The sequence below is a fragment of the Bombus pascuorum genome, chromosome 1, assembly GCF_905332965.1.
Source record: "Bombus pascuorum chromosome 1, iyBomPasc1.1, whole genome shotgun sequence".
Lineage (NCBI taxonomy): Eukaryota > Metazoa > Arthropoda > Insecta > Hymenoptera > Apidae > Bombus > Bombus pascuorum.
This window is the reverse complement of record NC_083488.1, coordinates 5809000-5826727: the sequence shown is the minus strand read 5'-3', so window position 1 is coordinate 5826727 and position 17728 is coordinate 5809000. Positions and strand designations below refer to the sequence as shown.

Here is a 17728-nt window from a genome sequence, read left to right as displayed (position 1 = left end):
TGAAATTACAATTATATTACAAACTGTTTATAAAGATAAATTCAACTTAATTTTGATATATTAAACTAATATGTATTAAACTAATAAATTCATGCAATAAATCAAAATAAAACTAATTTTATGATTGATCTATAGTTCTGTGTAATGAGATAAGATAGTAACATAAACATAATTTCATTGCTACGGCTGCAACTATTGGTTATACTATACTTTGTTCTTGTGACTTTATTTATGTTTGTTGACTCATCTTGGGCGGAGTATAAGATTGTTATATCACATAATATAAAAGTGCATTGGATATCAGATCTATTTGCATTTTGTTTGTGATATAATATATTTTTGTGAAGGCGGTAAATGTTATATACAATGTTATATCTTATAATTTATATAGACAAGAAGAATGAAAAGTAATAAATTTACCATAATGATTAATAACGATTATAAATCTATGATTCAATGGCATCCAGAAATGATATTAATTTCTAAAAGACCAATGACATGGAAAGGATTTTTAGAAGTTCCATGCATCTCAGGACGAAATATGCGAATTAGGCTAAAATTAATTGTGCATAATTATCCATTACTATCTAATGCAGAAATTAATTTTGGTAAAGAAATTGCATTCATACGAAATGAAGGATTTAGTGATAAAGTGAAAGATTTAATGCATAATGTCACTAAAGTATCAACATTTCTAAAACAATTACAATTGCTAATCGTGAGTGTAATAATTCTTTGTAACAACTATTTATATCTTATTTATATATCATTTATGTAACAATATTTTCCAAACAGAGTAGTTTCATCAATTCTAGTCATGTTATTGAAAATTATGAATATGATGCAGTAGATGATCAAGTAGTCGAAATATTAGCAGAATTAAGAAATTTACTTCAGATACCCTCTGTACGTGAAAAATTTATACAATTATTGTTAAAAAAAATTCTTATGTGACCAAATCTCAGACAATACTTAAATGTTGTAAATGTTGAAATCACATTATTATAGGGAATTAAAGTATCAGCTAATAATACGATAAATGTAATTGAATTATCTTTGAACAATGTGGCTGTAAGATTGCAGAGAACAAGCCATAGAACGTGTCCATGGACAGTTGTTTATTCAGATTTACCTGAAATACCTTCTCTTGGGCCTTTCGAAAAGAATCTGTCAACATTAAATATAGCCAAAAATAAACTTAGATTACAAGTAGAAATGCTTGAGAAATCATGGTCAAATTTGAAGCAAATTGATCAGTAAGAACATAGACATATTTATTTTCAATCTTCTCCTCAATTTTTAGTTTAACATATGTGTTATTTTCAAATGATTAGGAATTGCTGGGTAATAGATCCATTGCCTCCAAAATCAAGCCATCTTTATCGACGAATTTATTTAACACCATCTTTATCAATGTTCATTAAAATAGATCCTTTGAATCATATGGATTTGCCAGAAATTAAATTTATGGGTAGTGATACTGAAGTTGAATCAATGACAGAACTAGTTTCTAAGAATTTATATGTGTGTAATATTTGAAGTATATTGCTAGTTTTACATTATAATAATATTGTAAAATAATAGCATTAAAATATGTTGAAGTATGTAATATAAGTACCATAATACTTTTTCAGAAATGGAATCCCAGCTGTGATATTATAAATAATTTAATGATGTTATTGGATATAGACATATTTCCTAAAAAGGAAATGAAGAAAGAAGCTGTTGAAGATTACAATGTTGTTGTTGCTGATGAAGAATGTTGTATTTGTTTTTCCCTAAAATTAGACAATGTGACTCTGCCTGATAAGATTTGTAATAATGAAAAATGTAGGAAACATTTCCATACATCTTGTTTATTGCAGGTATGTTTGTATACATGAAAAAGGATTATAAAGATAACTTTTATTTAATTGCTCAGATCTCATATAATATTTTTAATTTATTTTATTTTCAGTGGTTACAAGCGATTGCTGGAAATCATGTTATATTTGATCATATTCATGGTTCATGCCCCAACTGCAAAGAGAGCATATCATGTCACATTAACTGGTAATACAATTAAATTACAAAAACTACATAACATAATGATTTTTTCTATGACTCATGTATTTTCATTCAAACACGTGTATATGTATATAATTCATGCATTTTACCCACTGTACAACAGATCTATTAAAATGACTAGAGCCACATATTAAGATTAATGTAGTACTAGCTATTTTATCTTGAAGTATTTCAAAGATTGCTTTCTCATTTAATCTTCCAGATTTTACATCTATACCATGGAGATTGCAAACATCTAAAATATAAAATACAAGAAAATATTTATAATTATATAAAAATATGGTTTTTATAGTAGAAAAAACTTATTTAAAAAATTACTTACTTTGCAATTGTGATATCTGCAATGTACACTTGAAATTCCAATAATCTGATAAGGTTTGTAGTTCTTTCTTTAGGGGAATCTGCAGTATGTTTTTAAATCCTCCAATGAGATGAACCTTTGTCTCCTCTGATTCATTGTCAACAATTGATTTTGCTATAGGATAAACTGCAGTTATTCCAGATCCCATACTAAACATAATAATTGTTTGAAAACTGGAAAAGCATTTAATATATTTAAAATAATATTTTTTCTACCATCCATTTTGTATTAGTAATACCAAAAATTATATGTTATAAATTTATATTAAGCAAAAAGATAATTGAACAAAATATATAATTTCATAATTCGCATACCTATTGCTTTCATATTTAAAATTTCCATATGGTCCTCTAATACGAACTGTATTACCTACTTTTATGCTTTCTAGATATTGACTAAATTTTCCATTTGGATAAATTCTAATTAGGAATTCAATAGAGTCATCTGTGAAAGAAATTGGTGTGTATGGTTTGGCAGCATCATGTAAATGTAATATAACATATTGTCCTGGATCAATTAATATACTGTGATCTTTATAATTATTTTCTATAAAAGAAGTAAATAATTATTAATACTATAAACAATTGCATATAATTTTTATAAATAATATATTTAAAAATAAAAAATTATATACCATTATATTTTAAAACAAGTAAAATATAACATTCAGATATTTCCTGTATACCAGAAACCACAAAATTTCTGTACGCATATAAATGTAATACATTTGATCTGTTGTTGATTTTTATATTCTGCTTCTTCTTTCTTTCATATTCTTCGAGTAATTTTTTATGTATATCAAAAATACAAGGATCACAAGCACTGTGGCAACAATCTTCCTGTGATGGTGTTACTGGTCTACTATCTTTATTATTGTTATCAGTAAACATACTATATAAGACTGATAAAACCAATTTCAATTTTATATTTGTTGTCTTATATGTATACAGGGTATTCCAAACATCAGTGGTCAAACTGTGTGAACTTAATCTACAAGCAAAAAGATGAAAAAAGTTTATAAAAATGTGTTACTAAATGCTTCGTTGCAAAACTACAAAGAAATATAGTATATACGAAATAGGTAATATTGTTAATAAACGCTCTGTTGCAAAATTATAAAAAAATATTGTACACGTGAAATATGTAACGACACATTTTCTGTCGCAGCATACAAAAGTTGACTGTATTATTGTGTCAGCATAATTACATGTTTATTACCATGTGGTAACAATTTCGTGTTGTTAATAGTTATAAACATAGTACATGATATAATAAAAATGATTAGTATTTTTAATTCCTCACTTCAAAATGTTGTCCTTGTACTTGGATATAGACTTTATATCAATAAACAATGAAATGAATTACACTACGAAGTTTTACAAAGAGAATTTTGCTTGATTTCAATGACTGCGTCGTTACCTATTTTATACGTACAATATTTTCTTATAACTCTGCAACAAAGTGTTTATTAACAAATTTATATAACATATTTTTCGTCTTTTTTCCCTAAATTAAGCTCTGTAGTTTGGTCGTTTAAGTCTGAGACACTCTGTATATTTAATAAACTGGTTACGAAATTAAAATTGTGCAAAATACGAAACAATTTTTTTTATCTCACATTATTAGATTTTAATAAAATAATCTTGTGCTGTTAGAAATGTAATAAATAATATTCTTTATTAACTCATTTGTTCTTTCATACTTGCAAAATCTTTATTGATACGATGATTATCATATTAGTATCAATTAATACATATGTATTTTTACCACGTGACTACATTTATCAGATATCAATATTTATTCTTCAAAAATCTTTGCTTCGTATTCATGAATAAAAGTATTGATATACTTTCTTTACGCATTGTATGTGTTAACGTGAACAATTTTTTTGAAATATGTTATGTTTGTCCTTTGCATTAAATAAATATATAAAATGTTGCCTACATATTGTATAAGCTATCTGCGATCAGCTGTTCAGATGTCAGAAATGATACACATACAGTTTTATATAAGTGGCATATACATACATAATTAGTATATATAAAAGTGTCACATTTTTTTTTATTATGTAAAGATTACGGTAGGATACTCAAAAAATACAGTTTATTGAAACAAAAAATACAATTTCTGACATATCGAAATATCATGTGGTAATCAATAAAGTAAAATGATCTGTCAATTATGAAAGATGACGAAGCATACGAAAATGATTCGTACAAAGAGATAAGGAACAATACTGAAAAAGATATAGTTTCGAACATTGTTAATTATGTTTGTGTGATTCAAAGAATTGCATTTTTTAAATTAAATCAAATATTTTAATAATCTAATATTATACTGCTGTATAGCATAACCAGCATTTTTATATATCAATTTATATTGTTGTGGTATTATTATTTATAACACAATTTTTAAACTATAAGATGGAAAACGCGATCACAGGATGGAAGCGTTATATGCTTGTACAACCATCTATGATGATACTAATAACTGCTCAAGCAATATCAAGTAATTTTGATATATTTTATATATCATATGAATGTTAATTAGATTATATCATGTCATGTATAAATATCATGTACAAGATATTTAACATGTGTAAGAAGATATCAAATCATTATTCTCTTGCATACATTTTTATTTCATGTATACAATAAATATTTGTATGAAATTTAATTGTAATTTATTAGCTTATTAATATATTTAAATGAGTAAGCTATAAATTGAATTGTAATTGACATAACTTTGATTTGAATTGTAGGTAATATTTTAACAGATTTAGTAGTGTATCGTACTTGTAGTATAACATTAAATATAAATAAAACAGAATGTTTACTATTACATGAAAATAGTAGTTCTGCGGAGGCTTTGAAAATAGATGCTCAAGTGCAACCCAAAGCCAGCTTAATTTTAATGACAAAATCAATTATTGAAAGTGTCATACCTGCTTTTTTATCTTTGTTTTTGGGACCATGGAGTGACATTTATGGAAGAAAGTCTATCATGTTGCCTGGCTATATCGGTTAGTATTATGTGCTTTAAAAAATAGACATGTATTCAATGTGTGATTTATGTCATAGGCACATCATTAATGTACCTATTTCTTTCCTTGATGAGTGTTTGGGATGTCAATCCATGGTTTTTATTAATTGCATATATTCCATATGCATGTTGTGGAGGATTTGGCATAATTTTATTAGGTACTATATGTTATCTCACTGATATATCAAATGAACAAGAAAGAGGCTGGCAATTAGCTTGGATGGAAGCTTTGATATCTGTTGGTATTTTGATTGGTATATTAACAGGTCCTGTTATCTTTCGAGCATATGGATATACAGTTGTATTTGCTATTGCTACTATATGTTGTATTGTAGCAGGATTGCATATTTTTTTTTTAGTTCCTGAGACTATATACAACACAAATTCAGTATGTATTTTGTAATGTCTTGTATATATGCTGTTGTTATTAATATCTTTTTAATGTTTGTAGATAACTGTAAAAAGTTTGTTCGATATACATTTAGTCAGGAAACTTATAAGTACATGTACAAAAAAACGTAATGGTTTTGATCGATATATAGTTTGGTGTTGTATAGCTTGCATTATTTTAATGGTTATTGCTTTACAAGGAGACATGACCATTGGATTTTTATTTGCAACTGCCAGGCTTGGTTGGGATGTAAATAAATATTCTATTTATTTAGCTACAAATATTATATTTTCAATTCTTGGTATAATATTTGGAGTAAAACTTTTTGTAACATATGGAGGTATAAATTAATATTTGTATGTACATCAAATATTTTTAGAAATTTTGGTAAGTAAAATGTTTGAGTAGAGAAATATGTTCATAGGACTTTCTGAAGAAGTGACAGCTATATTGTCATTATTGTCTTCTTTGAGTGGTTGTCTAGTACACAGTTTTACATTAAAACCTTGGCATATGTACCTGTCTGCAGTTGTAGGAATGTTCGGCGGCATCACTAGTCCTATGATTCGTACTATAATATCCAAGTCAGTGCCATCAGAGGATACTGGTAAATATTGTTAAATAAGAAAGAAGGTATAAGTTTTCAGTATGAGATTATGAGAATAATATTTACAAAATTCTGTAGGTAAAATATTTTCCATGACAGTATCTATTGAAACATTAACTCCATTGGTGGCAGCTCCTTTGTACAATTTGATTTATTTACATTTTATGCCACCCATATATCCACTGCCAGTTTGGTTAGTTTCTGTAGGAATTTATGCTATTGTGATACTTATTTTATTAAACATAAAAATTCAAAATGCAAGAGCTGACTCTATAAGATATGCATCATTGAGACAAAATAATTAATTATTATCATAAACTTCGATAAAAGATGTTTATTGTAAAGAATTGTTACAGTAACCATACAGTTATAATGGAAGAACTTAGTATCTTCCAGTACAAATATTTTATTATATTAGTTTGTATATATATATAGCATATTGTTTGTATGTTTTTATAGTATAACAACAATATCAAATAAAGTGCAAATCATTTGAAGTAACCCTATAAACAGTTTATTAAAATATTCATTTGTTCGCTTTGTGAAATTTAGAAATGATAAGTGGATACAAATAAATTGTATCAATAGATAATCAATAAATTTATACAACAATTTATAACTCGTCATAATAATCAACGTGATCACCGGATTTATACTTTTGTTCTTTAAGAACTGTTAAAAGACGATTAACTGTTTGTTCACAAGTCAAAACAGTTTTTTTTGTTAACATATCATTGAACTGTGTTTTAGTTTGCTTGTCAGCAACTTCATTGCAAATTTCATAGTACATATCAGTTTCAACTGGTCCTGGTGAATAATTTAAGACGTTGATTTCTGGATTTTCTAATGCAAACACCTGCACAATACATAAATTTAAAAAATATAGAATAAAAATGACATAAATCATTTATACTAACATAAAATATTACTTTAAAGATCATTTCCCTTGCTGCTTTTCCTGAACAATAATAAGCTAAGCATTTCCCTGGTTGTATACCAAACAATGATGTAATGTTTATAACCAGTTTTTCCGTATTTGTATTTTTATTGAATATTTGCATAATTACTCCATTTAATATAGCAGGAACAAAAACATTTAAGTCATAATAATTATGCCAGACATTAATGTCAGTCAGATCATTTGTATATTGATTCACATGTCCCATTGTACCAACATTGTGTATCACAACTACTCGATCAAATTGATTTAAAACCTGATTTTTTAAAGATTGCATTACAATATCTAAAAAATATATATTTATAATATATGTACAATTTATTCTATGTATGAAATATATGTATAAAATGTATGTATTTACCATGTAATTTTTCTTTTGTTCCTAAAGCTAAATCTACACTAACAGTGTCAACAGATATACTTGCAGGAATATTTTTTGCTGTTTCTTTCAAAGCATTCAGATTTGTTGCTAATAAAAGTACATGTGAACCTTTCTCTAGGATCGAACCAACAGATATTGCAAGTTGTTTTCCAATTCCACGGCTTGCACCAGTGACTACTAAAAATACTTTTCCTGATAACACTTTGATCGACATTTTTTTAAAGCCTTAGTTCTGTTTTATTCTTTTGTCTGGTAATTTGCAGCTTATTTATTTTTTTAATGTCTCTGTAGCAATTTCTTCTTGTTGTGCAGATTCACTGACAACTTGTAGAACATCTGCTTTTAAGAGATGAACTAATTCGCTAGCAGTTAGTGCCTAAAATAAATATTACAAATATCAAATATAACAATATAATTAATAGTAAATACATGTTTAACAATAAATATAAATTATATTTTTTATAATTACCTGTAAATGAGGTGCTATATGTCTTATTAAAGGATTTGATGCAAATTCAATTTCTTCTTCAGTTTCAAGTTTACACCCAGAAGTTATTAAACGTGCAATGGAATCTTCCTTTGCTTCAAATAAAGATGTTACAAGATCTTTCTTTGATGTACCTTTTTGAAGACTTTTAAGTCTGGAATCTATAACATAATTTTATAGTTCCAAAGCGATTAATTAGAAATAAAATAAGATAAGGATAAGAAATTAATATATCTTTAAAATAAAAGATTTTAATATGGGATTAGAAATTACAATATGTTACATAACACGTATAATTATAAAAATAAAAAAAATAGAAAGTAATAGATTTTTATAACTTACAAAGTTTTTCCAAATATTCCTCTGAATCGGCTAATTTGATATGTTGCGTTTGATTTTCTACAAAAGAATCTTCGAAACAATTTTTACATTTATCATTACTGGATGCTGGAACATCTGTTCCACTCCATGGATCATTAATATCTGTCTTCATCTTTTCCTTAACCAACAGATTTTCATAAATAATTGAACAGAATTCGATAGAATTTACTTATTTTGTTTTGTATAGAATTAACAAATATCTACTTTTCCTGATTTACGATGGTATCAAGGGTATTCTAGGTTACTTAATCGTGTAAATAAGTTACATATATTTATTTTCACTGACATCCAGTAATCAATAAAGTATCTATATATTATTATCAGAATGTTTTTACAAATATAACTCTATTAATTTTTAAAATATTATTTTCTTCGCAAATAGATCTGGAAAAATTTTTGATTGACATATTAATATTTTAGAGTTCTATTTATTAATATGAATATTTGAAATAGATTTTCATTTTCGTAATTAAATTTACGAATTATATTACTTAACGAAGATAAAATTTTAAAATAGCAAAGATAAAGTTTTAGTTTGAAAATTACGTAATTACGAGTTATTGATAAAATTATGATTTTTAAATTTCGACCGAAAATTAAAAGTTGAAATATTTTCAAATTAAAAATTTCTAAATATGAAAAAACTATAAGCATTATAAAAATATAAAATTACTTAGAGGTTTTGAAATACTCTTATTCATAGTTCGGATACATTCTGAAATAATCATAGGAATAGTATCACAACCTTTGTTCTTTTACATATCACTGTTATTAAATATTTTATAATAAATGAATTACAATTTTTTATGTGAGTAATTTATTATTGGTGTACAAATATATAATAAAGAACACTCAACACAAATTTGATATGATCAAAAAGCATAGATTGACATAGAAAAATGTTTACAAAAATATTATTTACTTTATTATATAATATAAGCAATTAGTAATACTATTTATTACAACATTGAGATATTTCAGTCTAAAATAGTTTGTTTATATGTATGTGTATAACATATATATTATTCCATAATAAATACCATGTTCTTGTGGAAGTCGTGACAGAATGATATGATTTTATATACATTAATCCATATAACATTTATGAATAGGCTTAAGTACTTTTCTTTTTTCATTTATAATAAACATTATGATACAAAAATGTGTTTACTAGGCTGTCTAATAAATATTTTTAAAACATTTTAAAAGCATCAAAAAATATTGATTTACAAATATAACACTGCAACTAAAAGAGTTTTATAGATGTAAAATCAAAAGAAAAAATGTAAAAATATTAATTTAAAAAATTATAATTGCAAATACTTTTCGGTACATTTTAAGAACTGATACCTATTATATCTTATTTTTCTAGTAACGTATTAAAATGGATATTGTACACACTTCTTAGTAGCAAGAAATTACATAAAAAGATAATATGCATATTATATTTACATACAGACATTAATTGTATGTATACATTATTTCCTTCTCATTTAAAGCATATATTCAATTTATAATGTTAATATCAAAGATCCAGGAACATTGATTCTATAAGAAGTAGCATAAGTAAAGCTTGAAACTTAATTAAGACAATTAGTTCCATGTTCCATATGCTTTAAAAATATTGTGTACAGAGTTTGTCAAATTATATACTTACAGGTATTTCAAATTTACCCATTTGCAAAATATATAAATTAATTGTCGTTTAAAATAAAAATCTGGAAGTATCACCTTTATACTTGCCTAAGATAAATTATTTTAAAATATATCAATTTGAGCAAAAATTATAGTGTGTTCAATTTTGAACGTTAAAAATATTAAAACTGAAGAAAGAATAGAAATCACAATAGGCAGAAATGTAAAAGATGTCATTATGTCATTACAGTATTTGATTGTAAGAATGTTATATTAATCTTAAAGAAATAACGTTATGAAAGTATTTTTCTAACAATAATTAATTTAAATATTTTCTCACATATTATTTAAAGATATCTATAAAATCATGTTTTAATACTTTTCCTCCCTACAATTAGTAGAAGATACAAAACTTAAATATGTTAAAACTCTCAACTAGGAAATTTATGAAATATTTATACAAATTATAAACGACGATACTGTAAATATAAACATTATGCTTTTACCTTTAGGTTAGTCTTTATTCTTTCTCTCTTTTTAATTCTTTTATTATTCTAATTTTACTGTTTCTCAAAAGCAGTGGTTAGAACTGAAAAATCTAGATAATATTTGTATTTATTGAACATAAATTCAGTTCAAATTTAATTCAACTAATTTATGATATAATTTAGAACTGAATTAAGACTTTTCAACAGTCTTGTACCTTCTTATATTTTATGTATAAAAATTATAGAATTTGACAAAATTTAAATTTTATAATCACAGCGCTCACTAACATGTTCAATATTATTTTTTAATATTTCATAGAAAGGTTTTGAATATTAGTTCAGTATTATGCTTCACATATATAGAAAGAACTTGCTTGTAAATAGATAAATTGCTTACAAAGTATATATATCATAATAAAAATGTGTTTTTAAATAATTAATTTGATTTATATGCATCATAACAATGTAATATTACAGTTTCAATGTGACGTACGTATCATGATGTATTAATGATGTAAATGAAATTTGTAACTCTTTACATTCTATCACTTCAAGTAAAAATTTTCGAATAATATATAATATTCATTAGCATATTGTTTTCTAATAAATAACATTGTTTGATTGTAATGTAAGAATGTAAAAAGTTGATATTTGGAAAAATTGTATCAGGCTTCCTATTTTATAGAATCCTTGCAGCATAAAAAGCTGTTTAAAATATTAAATATAGTGCATACTATATAATAATAATAATATAACGCGGCAATGATTTTTTTTTAAATTCTAAAATTAATGATCCTATCAATAAAGGAAAAATCACAATAGGCAAGTAGCCAATTACATGCTAGTAACAAAAATATGATTAATGTTATAATAAATTATGCCATATCTGGCTTCAGGAATTTTATGAATGGCGTACGGCTTAGCTATCAGAATATAAATTTTATATCTGTACAAAAAAATAGAAAACTGTGTTTTATATATTTTAGAAAATACACAAGATTTAACTAATGAAAAAAGCAGAATGTATATATAGAATTATTAACCCCTTAACCTACAACGTCGAGCTGGTCTCATGGTACGTTTTTCGAGCCAAACATAAGAAACACGAGTTAAACTCGTGGTACGTTCTTCGGGCCAAACATAAGAAATACGAGTTAGATTCATCGAACATGTTTTTTTCTTGACCGCATTCGAACGTACAGATATATTTTCTTGAAAAATATTAGAAAGATACCTTTAAGAATCTTTTTCAATGGTAGTAATCAATTGGTAGTAATTATTTATCAAACATCTTGCAACATACAATTAGTTATACCTTGTATAACTTCGAACGCTCAGTTAGACCATGAAATAGCTCGACGTCTGACCGATCCTGCCGATAGTTACGGCACGCGCTGTTGGAACTTAAATCGTAAGGCAAAGGGTTAATCAATTCAAAAAACTATTACTCAAGTACAGTCTGTTGAAATTTTAGAAAAATAATCTAATATTAATCTCAGAGTTTGGCAATAACACATGAAAAGTTTGCATATTTTTTAAGTAAAATCGTAGAATTATATTGCTGAGGTATTTATAGAAATTAAAAAATTCCGATAACAAAGTAGTCGCACTTGATCACAGAGAATACTCTAGAGAGTCTAATTAATCAATATTTATGCACCACTAGAAGATCTTTTGCAACAACATAACCATCTGCGCCATAAAGGTAAAGGTTTCCTACGTCTATATAATAAACTAGTACCACCTCTTCTTGTGTTAAGAGCACTAACTATTGCTTGGTCAAATGCTTCTTTAAGATCATGTTGAGTTAATGCAGATGTTTCCACGTAACTTACAGCTCCAACTTTTTGAGCTAATTGATGACCCTGTGTACTTGTAATTGGTGTTTGACCATATCTTGCTAATTGTAACATAAGATGTACATCTGATCTTAAATCACTCTTTGTGCCTACCTAAAATTATTATTGTTTCCATTTAAAACATCTCTATATGCACACCAAACTTGTAAACATTTAATATAAAAAATAAATACTTCTATTACAAATTTCATTACCAAAATGATTGGTGCATTAGGGCAATATTTTCGTACTTCATTTACCCATCGAGAAGTTACACTATGATAAGAAGAAGGGCATACAACACTGAAGCAGACTAGGAACACATCTGTTTCTGGATAACATAATGACCTTAGAGGATCAAAGTCATCTTGACCTGCTGTATCACATAGCTGAACATTTACTGGTTGACCATCAACATTAACAACCACTGTAACAAATTAAGACATTTGCATGTTTAATATATGTATATAAAACATATATTTTACATATTTATAATTATAACAAAACAAATTCAAATAATTACCCGGATTTTTATGAATAACATGTTAAAGAACACACTCACCGTCTTTTTATTACTTTAAATCAAACTTGTCACTATCCGAAATAGAACTTACCAGTGTCATTAGATTTTTAACTAACCATTATAATTATCGAAAGCAGTAGGTACATATTCTCCTGGGAAACCGTTTGTTGAATAAGAGACAACCAGACTGGTTTTCCCAACGGCACCATCGCCTACTAAAACAACTTTGATTCTTCTGTCAAGCGGAATACCACTGTGTTCCGTGCTACTACCATTCGAATTCTGATTCTGTGTCGAGCAAGTTGTACGCTTTGCTTGCAGTTGCATCATCTGTCCATTCTTTAGGAGGGGTTTAGTCCAATTCGTATGCGACGACGGCGGCATTATTTCGCTTTTCACTTTGCTGCAGCCACGAGCTATCATGCATGTACTTCCGAAAAATGTTTTGCATATATAACCTCTACCTAGCGATACAAAAGCGATGCAATTGTTGCATCTATCACAAGTTTTTTTTCCGAATCGTCATTTCTCTCTTATTCACGCCGACACTATACTCGTGGCTTTTAAGATCGCGAATCAAGTTTCCGATAAGGAGCACTTCGATACACCCTGTCAAGTATTGTATGTATCGCTCTTGAAAACAATGGGAGAACGTACACCGTCCAGGAAAGATAAAAAAAGGAAAAGGAACTGATCCACCTGCCGCGATGCGGAGCCACCTGTTATTACGCTTTTCTTGTGATGATTACAACCGGTGGCACAGGTACGCTTCACGGTTGTAGGAAATTGCTTCTACCTTCATTTTTTCCCCTCTGTTTTCGACCATCATTTTACATAGTTTTATTTCTCTGGACATTAATATTGTAGATCTTTATGCATTTATGGGAAATTTGAAAGCTCAATTGTGTATGTAATACATAAAAATACATACAATATAAAATACTCAGAATATATCGTACTTGTTACAATATTCATTAAGTTAGACGATTGCCTTCATACAAATATGAATTTGCGTAAATATCTGCAGTCTATATACGACTAATTAATTATACCGGATCATATCCTGATTAAAATTATATAGTTCAAATTGTATCTCGTGGTATCTGAAAAAAATAATTTTGGAGCGATTTTTGGTAGCATATAATGGTAACTGAAAGGTGAAGCAATATGTAAGAAAAAACGTAAAGCTTGACAAGTAATAATATGTAAATGCTTTAATGTAAATTGTGCAACGAAGATGAAAAAGATTACTGCGTATCTTTGATTATAGGATATGAGAAATGTTTTTATGATATTAGCGATTTTAAATTTTGTAATGATATTAAGGTATAAATTAGCGGAATAAAATAAAGTAAAATGTATATGTTTATGTCCAAGTCCAACATAACATTTTTTAACTATATAAATTAATAATCGTATTACAAAATATATATTATGAACGTGTTACATATATTGTACAGTTTAATTGAGTAAAGTTTCACTACACACGATTTCTGTGGTTTCATTAGGTTTCAGCACTGATATAATATCAGTGGGTTTCATGCATTTAAATAAAATAAGAGTAAAAGAATATAATTTTAATATCGAACTGCTAGGTGGCGTATTATATACAAACAGTATTGTTCGTATAAGTTTGTAGTTAAGAAGATCTTTTGTTCTAATCTATTTTCTTTATCTCGAGTTCTTAAAATAATCATTCTCAAGTTACAACTGTTTCTGTAGATGAGTACTTAATGTACGTATGTATAAAAATGTCAAATAAGATATTTCTTGTAATATTTCTTTGATATTGCAAATGTATATTTTAACAGGATTAATGTATAAATTTAATTAAAATAAAGATATGTTAAAAATTTTCGAGTATATATGTCTGAATTTTGTTATTTATAAATATATATTTTTGTAGAAATTTGTATATAATTCAAGCTAACCTAAGAGTATAAGGAGAATATAAGAAAGTTTATATACCTCTATGTAATAAAATTTATTTTCAAGATGAATCTTTATAAGATTCATTACTTAATTCAAGATGTGAGGTTTGTAGTCCTTAAGTCTTATTATTGTTTTAATAAAATTATTTATCTAATGTTGTTAACATATTTTAGCAAAAACTCTTGTAAATGTTGTATGAATATATATACGAAAAGTAATTTCAAAATTTCAATAAATCAAAGATTGTCAAAGACATATAGTTCAAATATAAGTACTAGTCGATATAAAGATAATTCTTGGTACTTATTTATAAAGCAACGAAAATGGATTGTTCCTTTTGGAATGGGAGTAACACTGTTAACAGCATTACAATGGAGACATTTGAAAAAACATCCATATACAACTGAGGACAGTAATGTGTACGACCCGATCAATGTTTTTGTGGTATACATTTTTATTACAATAGCAGCGTGATGTATTACATTTCAATTGAACAAAATTTGAGGAAATTAAGGACTATGTACGAACAAGAAAGTTCTGTAGTTAAAATTAAATATTTACAGATAAAATGTTATTATTTCTTGCCGTTTCGAGCAATAAGTCGAATATGGGGTTGGATTGCTAGTTTGGAACTGCCAGTTAGTTTAAGACCCATCTTATATGGATTTTATGCAAAAACTTTTGATGCCAATTTAGATGAAATTGATATAGAGTTATCAGATTTCCCAAGTCTTGTTGACTTTTTTGTTAGACCGCTCAAATATGATGCAAGACCTATTGCTCAAACTACAAATATAGTATGTATATATTTTTTATGACAAATTAAGTAAGTCATTTAAATAGAGTAATAAAATGTTATATGTAAATTTATTATAGGTTTCACCTGCTGATGGAAAAGTTTTATATTTTGGACCAGTAACTTCATGTTGTGTACAACAAGTAAAGGGTGTTACTTATAATCTTAGACATTTTTTAGGTGATATAAATACATTTCATTCTGAATGGTCTAAATTTACTAAAGAAGAAGATGATATTTATATAAAATCTCTCTTAAAAAATCCAACAAATCAGCTCTATCAACTAACAGTTTATCTTGCTCCAGGAGATTATCACAGATTTCATAGTCCAACTGACTGGGAAATAGAATTTCGTAAACACTTTCAAGGTTTATTGTTTTATTATATTCCAAAATCCAACTTTAGTTTACGTGAATTAAAATTGGGAAGATATTTTTCTTCATTTCAGGGAAGCTTTTAAGCGTTAATCCTAAAATAGCCCAATATCTACCAGACTTATTTTCATTGAACGAACGTGTGGTGTATATTGGTAAATGGGCTGGTGGTTTTATGGCTTATAGTGCAGTTGGAGCAACAAATGTAGGTTCCATAAAAGTTTACTGTGATAAAGATTTACATACAAACGCTCTTAAGTGGCCTGAAGCAAAACGATGGAAAGATGCTAGTTTAGGCTGTACACGTTTAAGTAAAGGAGAATTATTTGGTGAATTTAGAATGGGATCTACTATTGTGTTATTATTCGAGGCTCCAAAAGATTTTAAATTTTGCGTAGAAGTGGGACAAACAATTAAAGTGGGACAAGCTTTGAGCGTGTGTACTCCTGAAATTGAAGAAAAACAATATGAACATTCATTATGACAATTAATAATGCGCGTAGCGCTTGACTGGAAATATATTTGGAGAGTAGATACATAAGTTCTAGAAATTAATTTACTGATATGGAAAAAAATTACTTTTTATGATATTATTGTTATCTCAAATAGACTTCAGTGCAAATGATTCTGAAAGAAAATATAATGAGTATTTTATATATTGCACAGCTTGTTAAAAATTTAAATTTTATGATCCTTTAATAAATTCATAAGCAAATTGTAACATAACAAATACTCATTCATAGTTGCCATTTAATATTTAGAGAAATTTAATTTTTATCAGTGTTGTGTATATATATAAACATTTTAATAACAGTTCCTTGTATTTTTAATGTATTAATACATTTAATGTAATATTATCTATTATATGATCATTTATTTTATAAAACATTACATTCAATGATCATATTTGCAACTTCATAATATACAGTCCCTTATGTACTATTTTTAATTTTGTAATTGTTGTAAGGATGATTTTTCAAGTGAAACTAATATCGTAAACATAAGAAATTGTCGCAATTGTACATCGTATTATAAAAATGGAAGCAATTGCATATGTTTTCTTAATATCTTTATATCATTTATATTTTTTAAAAAATAATGTCAAACTCATAACATTGGGGAAATAAAAATATTTGAAAAATATTACATTATAATTATTTAATGACCTATATTTTTATCCACATAATGAACATGTTTTATATTTTTTTTATAAAAGTAATTATTTATTTACTTATATTATTTATAAAGAAATTATTCACCACGATTTTGAGACTGGATTTCAACTACCCTGGTATTGTTAAATCTTGCAGCTCGAGTCTTTCAATTTATAGTGTTGAAGATCGTTCTTCATAAATCTTTTATGTTTTGAGGAGAGCCAACATGATCTTTGATTTCAAGGTAGGCATTCTCCATTTTGGAAACATTTAACTAATTTAAGGTTCTGTAACTTCAAAAATAGGATTGA

General features: G+C 26.7%; 7 protein-coding genes across 14 annotated transcripts; 3 read left to right on the top strand and 4 right to left on the bottom strand.

Annotated features, from left to right (window-relative positions):
- Positions 1-187: 187 nt before the first annotated feature.
- Positions 188-3176, top strand: LOC132914210 (E3 ubiquitin-protein ligase FANCL). Of its 3 annotated transcripts, none has more exons than XR_009659529.1 (7): positions 188-718; positions 796-906; positions 1009-1256; positions 1335-1524; positions 1635-1865; positions 1958-2442; positions 2817-3176. XR_009659529.1 is itself a non-coding variant. In XM_060973135.1 (7 exons), coding segments are annotated over exons 1-7 (1194 nt in total). In that variant the 5' UTR covers positions 188-400; the 3' UTR covers positions 2271-2736. The 3 variants fall into 3 exon arrangements, 2 of the variants coding, with proteins under 2 accessions (XP_060829118.1, XP_060829104.1); XM_060973135.1 differs by lacking the exon at positions 2817-3176 and having other exon boundaries at positions 1958-2052; positions 2270-2736; XM_060973121.1 differs by lacking the exon at positions 2817-3176 and having other exon boundaries at positions 1958-2736.
- On the bottom strand, positions 1935-4226 carry LOC132914263 (NADH-cytochrome b5 reductase-like). 5 transcript variants are annotated; one of them, XM_060973262.1, is made up of 5 exons: positions 4131-4226; positions 3063-3418; positions 2743-2974; positions 2390-2601; positions 1935-2302 (listed from the first exon to the last, which is right to left on the bottom strand). In XM_060973262.1, exons 2-5 carry the CDS (start codon positions 3316-3318, stop codon positions 2115-2117), a joined length of 888 nt encoding a protein of 295 aa, XP_060829245.1. In that variant the 5' UTR covers positions 3319-3418; positions 4131-4226; the 3' UTR covers positions 1935-2114. The 5 variants fall into 5 exon arrangements, with proteins under 5 accessions (XP_060829245.1, XP_060829219.1, XP_060829228.1 ...); XM_060973236.1 differs by lacking the exon at positions 4131-4226 and adding an exon at positions 3636-4057; XM_060973245.1 differs by lacking the exon at positions 4131-4226 and adding an exon at positions 3731-4056.
- A 184-nt stretch (positions 4227-4410) lies between these two features.
- Positions 4411-6969, top strand: LOC132914178 (probable peptidoglycan muropeptide transporter SLC46). 2 transcript variants are annotated; one of them, XM_060973052.1, is made up of 6 exons: positions 4411-4936; positions 5190-5450; positions 5509-5858; positions 5922-6201; positions 6286-6468; positions 6547-6969. In XM_060973052.1, the coding sequence occupies exons 1-6, from the start codon at positions 4852-4854 to the stop codon at positions 6771-6773; spliced, it is 1386 nt and encodes a 461-aa protein (XP_060829035.1). In that variant the 5' UTR covers positions 4411-4851; the 3' UTR covers positions 6774-6969. The 2 variants fall into 2 exon arrangements, with proteins under 2 accessions (XP_060829035.1, XP_060829043.1); XM_060973060.1 differs by lacking the exon at positions 4411-4936 and adding an exon at positions 4972-5026.
- LOC132914354 (sepiapterin reductase) lies at positions 6788-8022 on the bottom strand. The gene is made up of 3 exons (XM_060973400.1): positions 7788-8022; positions 7398-7711; positions 6788-7324 (listed from the first exon to the last, which is right to left on the bottom strand). The coding sequence occupies exons 1-3, from the start codon at positions 8020-8022 to the stop codon at positions 7082-7084; spliced, it is 792 nt and encodes a 263-aa protein (XP_060829383.1). The 3' UTR covers positions 6788-7081.
- LOC132914395 (uncharacterized) lies at positions 7883-8956 on the bottom strand. Its single transcript, XM_060973472.1, has 3 exons — positions 8638-8956; positions 8278-8456; positions 7883-8184 (listed from the first exon to the last, which is right to left on the bottom strand). Exons 1-3 carry the CDS (start codon positions 8786-8788, stop codon positions 8077-8079), a joined length of 438 nt encoding a protein of 145 aa, XP_060829455.1. The 5' UTR covers positions 8789-8956; the 3' UTR covers positions 7883-8076.
- A 466-nt stretch (positions 8957-9422) lies between these two features.
- On the bottom strand, positions 9423-13867 carry LOC132914329 (ras-related C3 botulinum toxin substrate 1-like). The gene is made up of 3 exons (XM_060973369.1): positions 13277-13867; positions 12853-13064; positions 9423-12751 (listed from the first exon to the last, which is right to left on the bottom strand). Exons 1-3 carry the CDS (start codon positions 13581-13583, stop codon positions 12452-12454), a joined length of 819 nt encoding a protein of 272 aa, XP_060829352.1. The 5' UTR covers positions 13584-13867; the 3' UTR covers positions 9423-12451.
- A 107-nt stretch (positions 13868-13974) lies between these two features.
- On the top strand, positions 13975-17406 carry LOC132914199 (phosphatidylserine decarboxylase proenzyme, mitochondrial). The gene is made up of 6 exons (XM_060973084.1): positions 13975-14895; positions 15067-15196; positions 15266-15536; positions 15656-15889; positions 15969-16257; positions 16338-17406. The coding sequence occupies exons 2-6, from the start codon at positions 15156-15158 to the stop codon at positions 16745-16747; spliced, it is 1245 nt and encodes a 414-aa protein (XP_060829067.1). The 5' UTR covers positions 13975-14895; positions 15067-15155; the 3' UTR covers positions 16748-17406.
- The last annotated feature ends 322 nt before the right edge of the window (positions 17407-17728 follow it).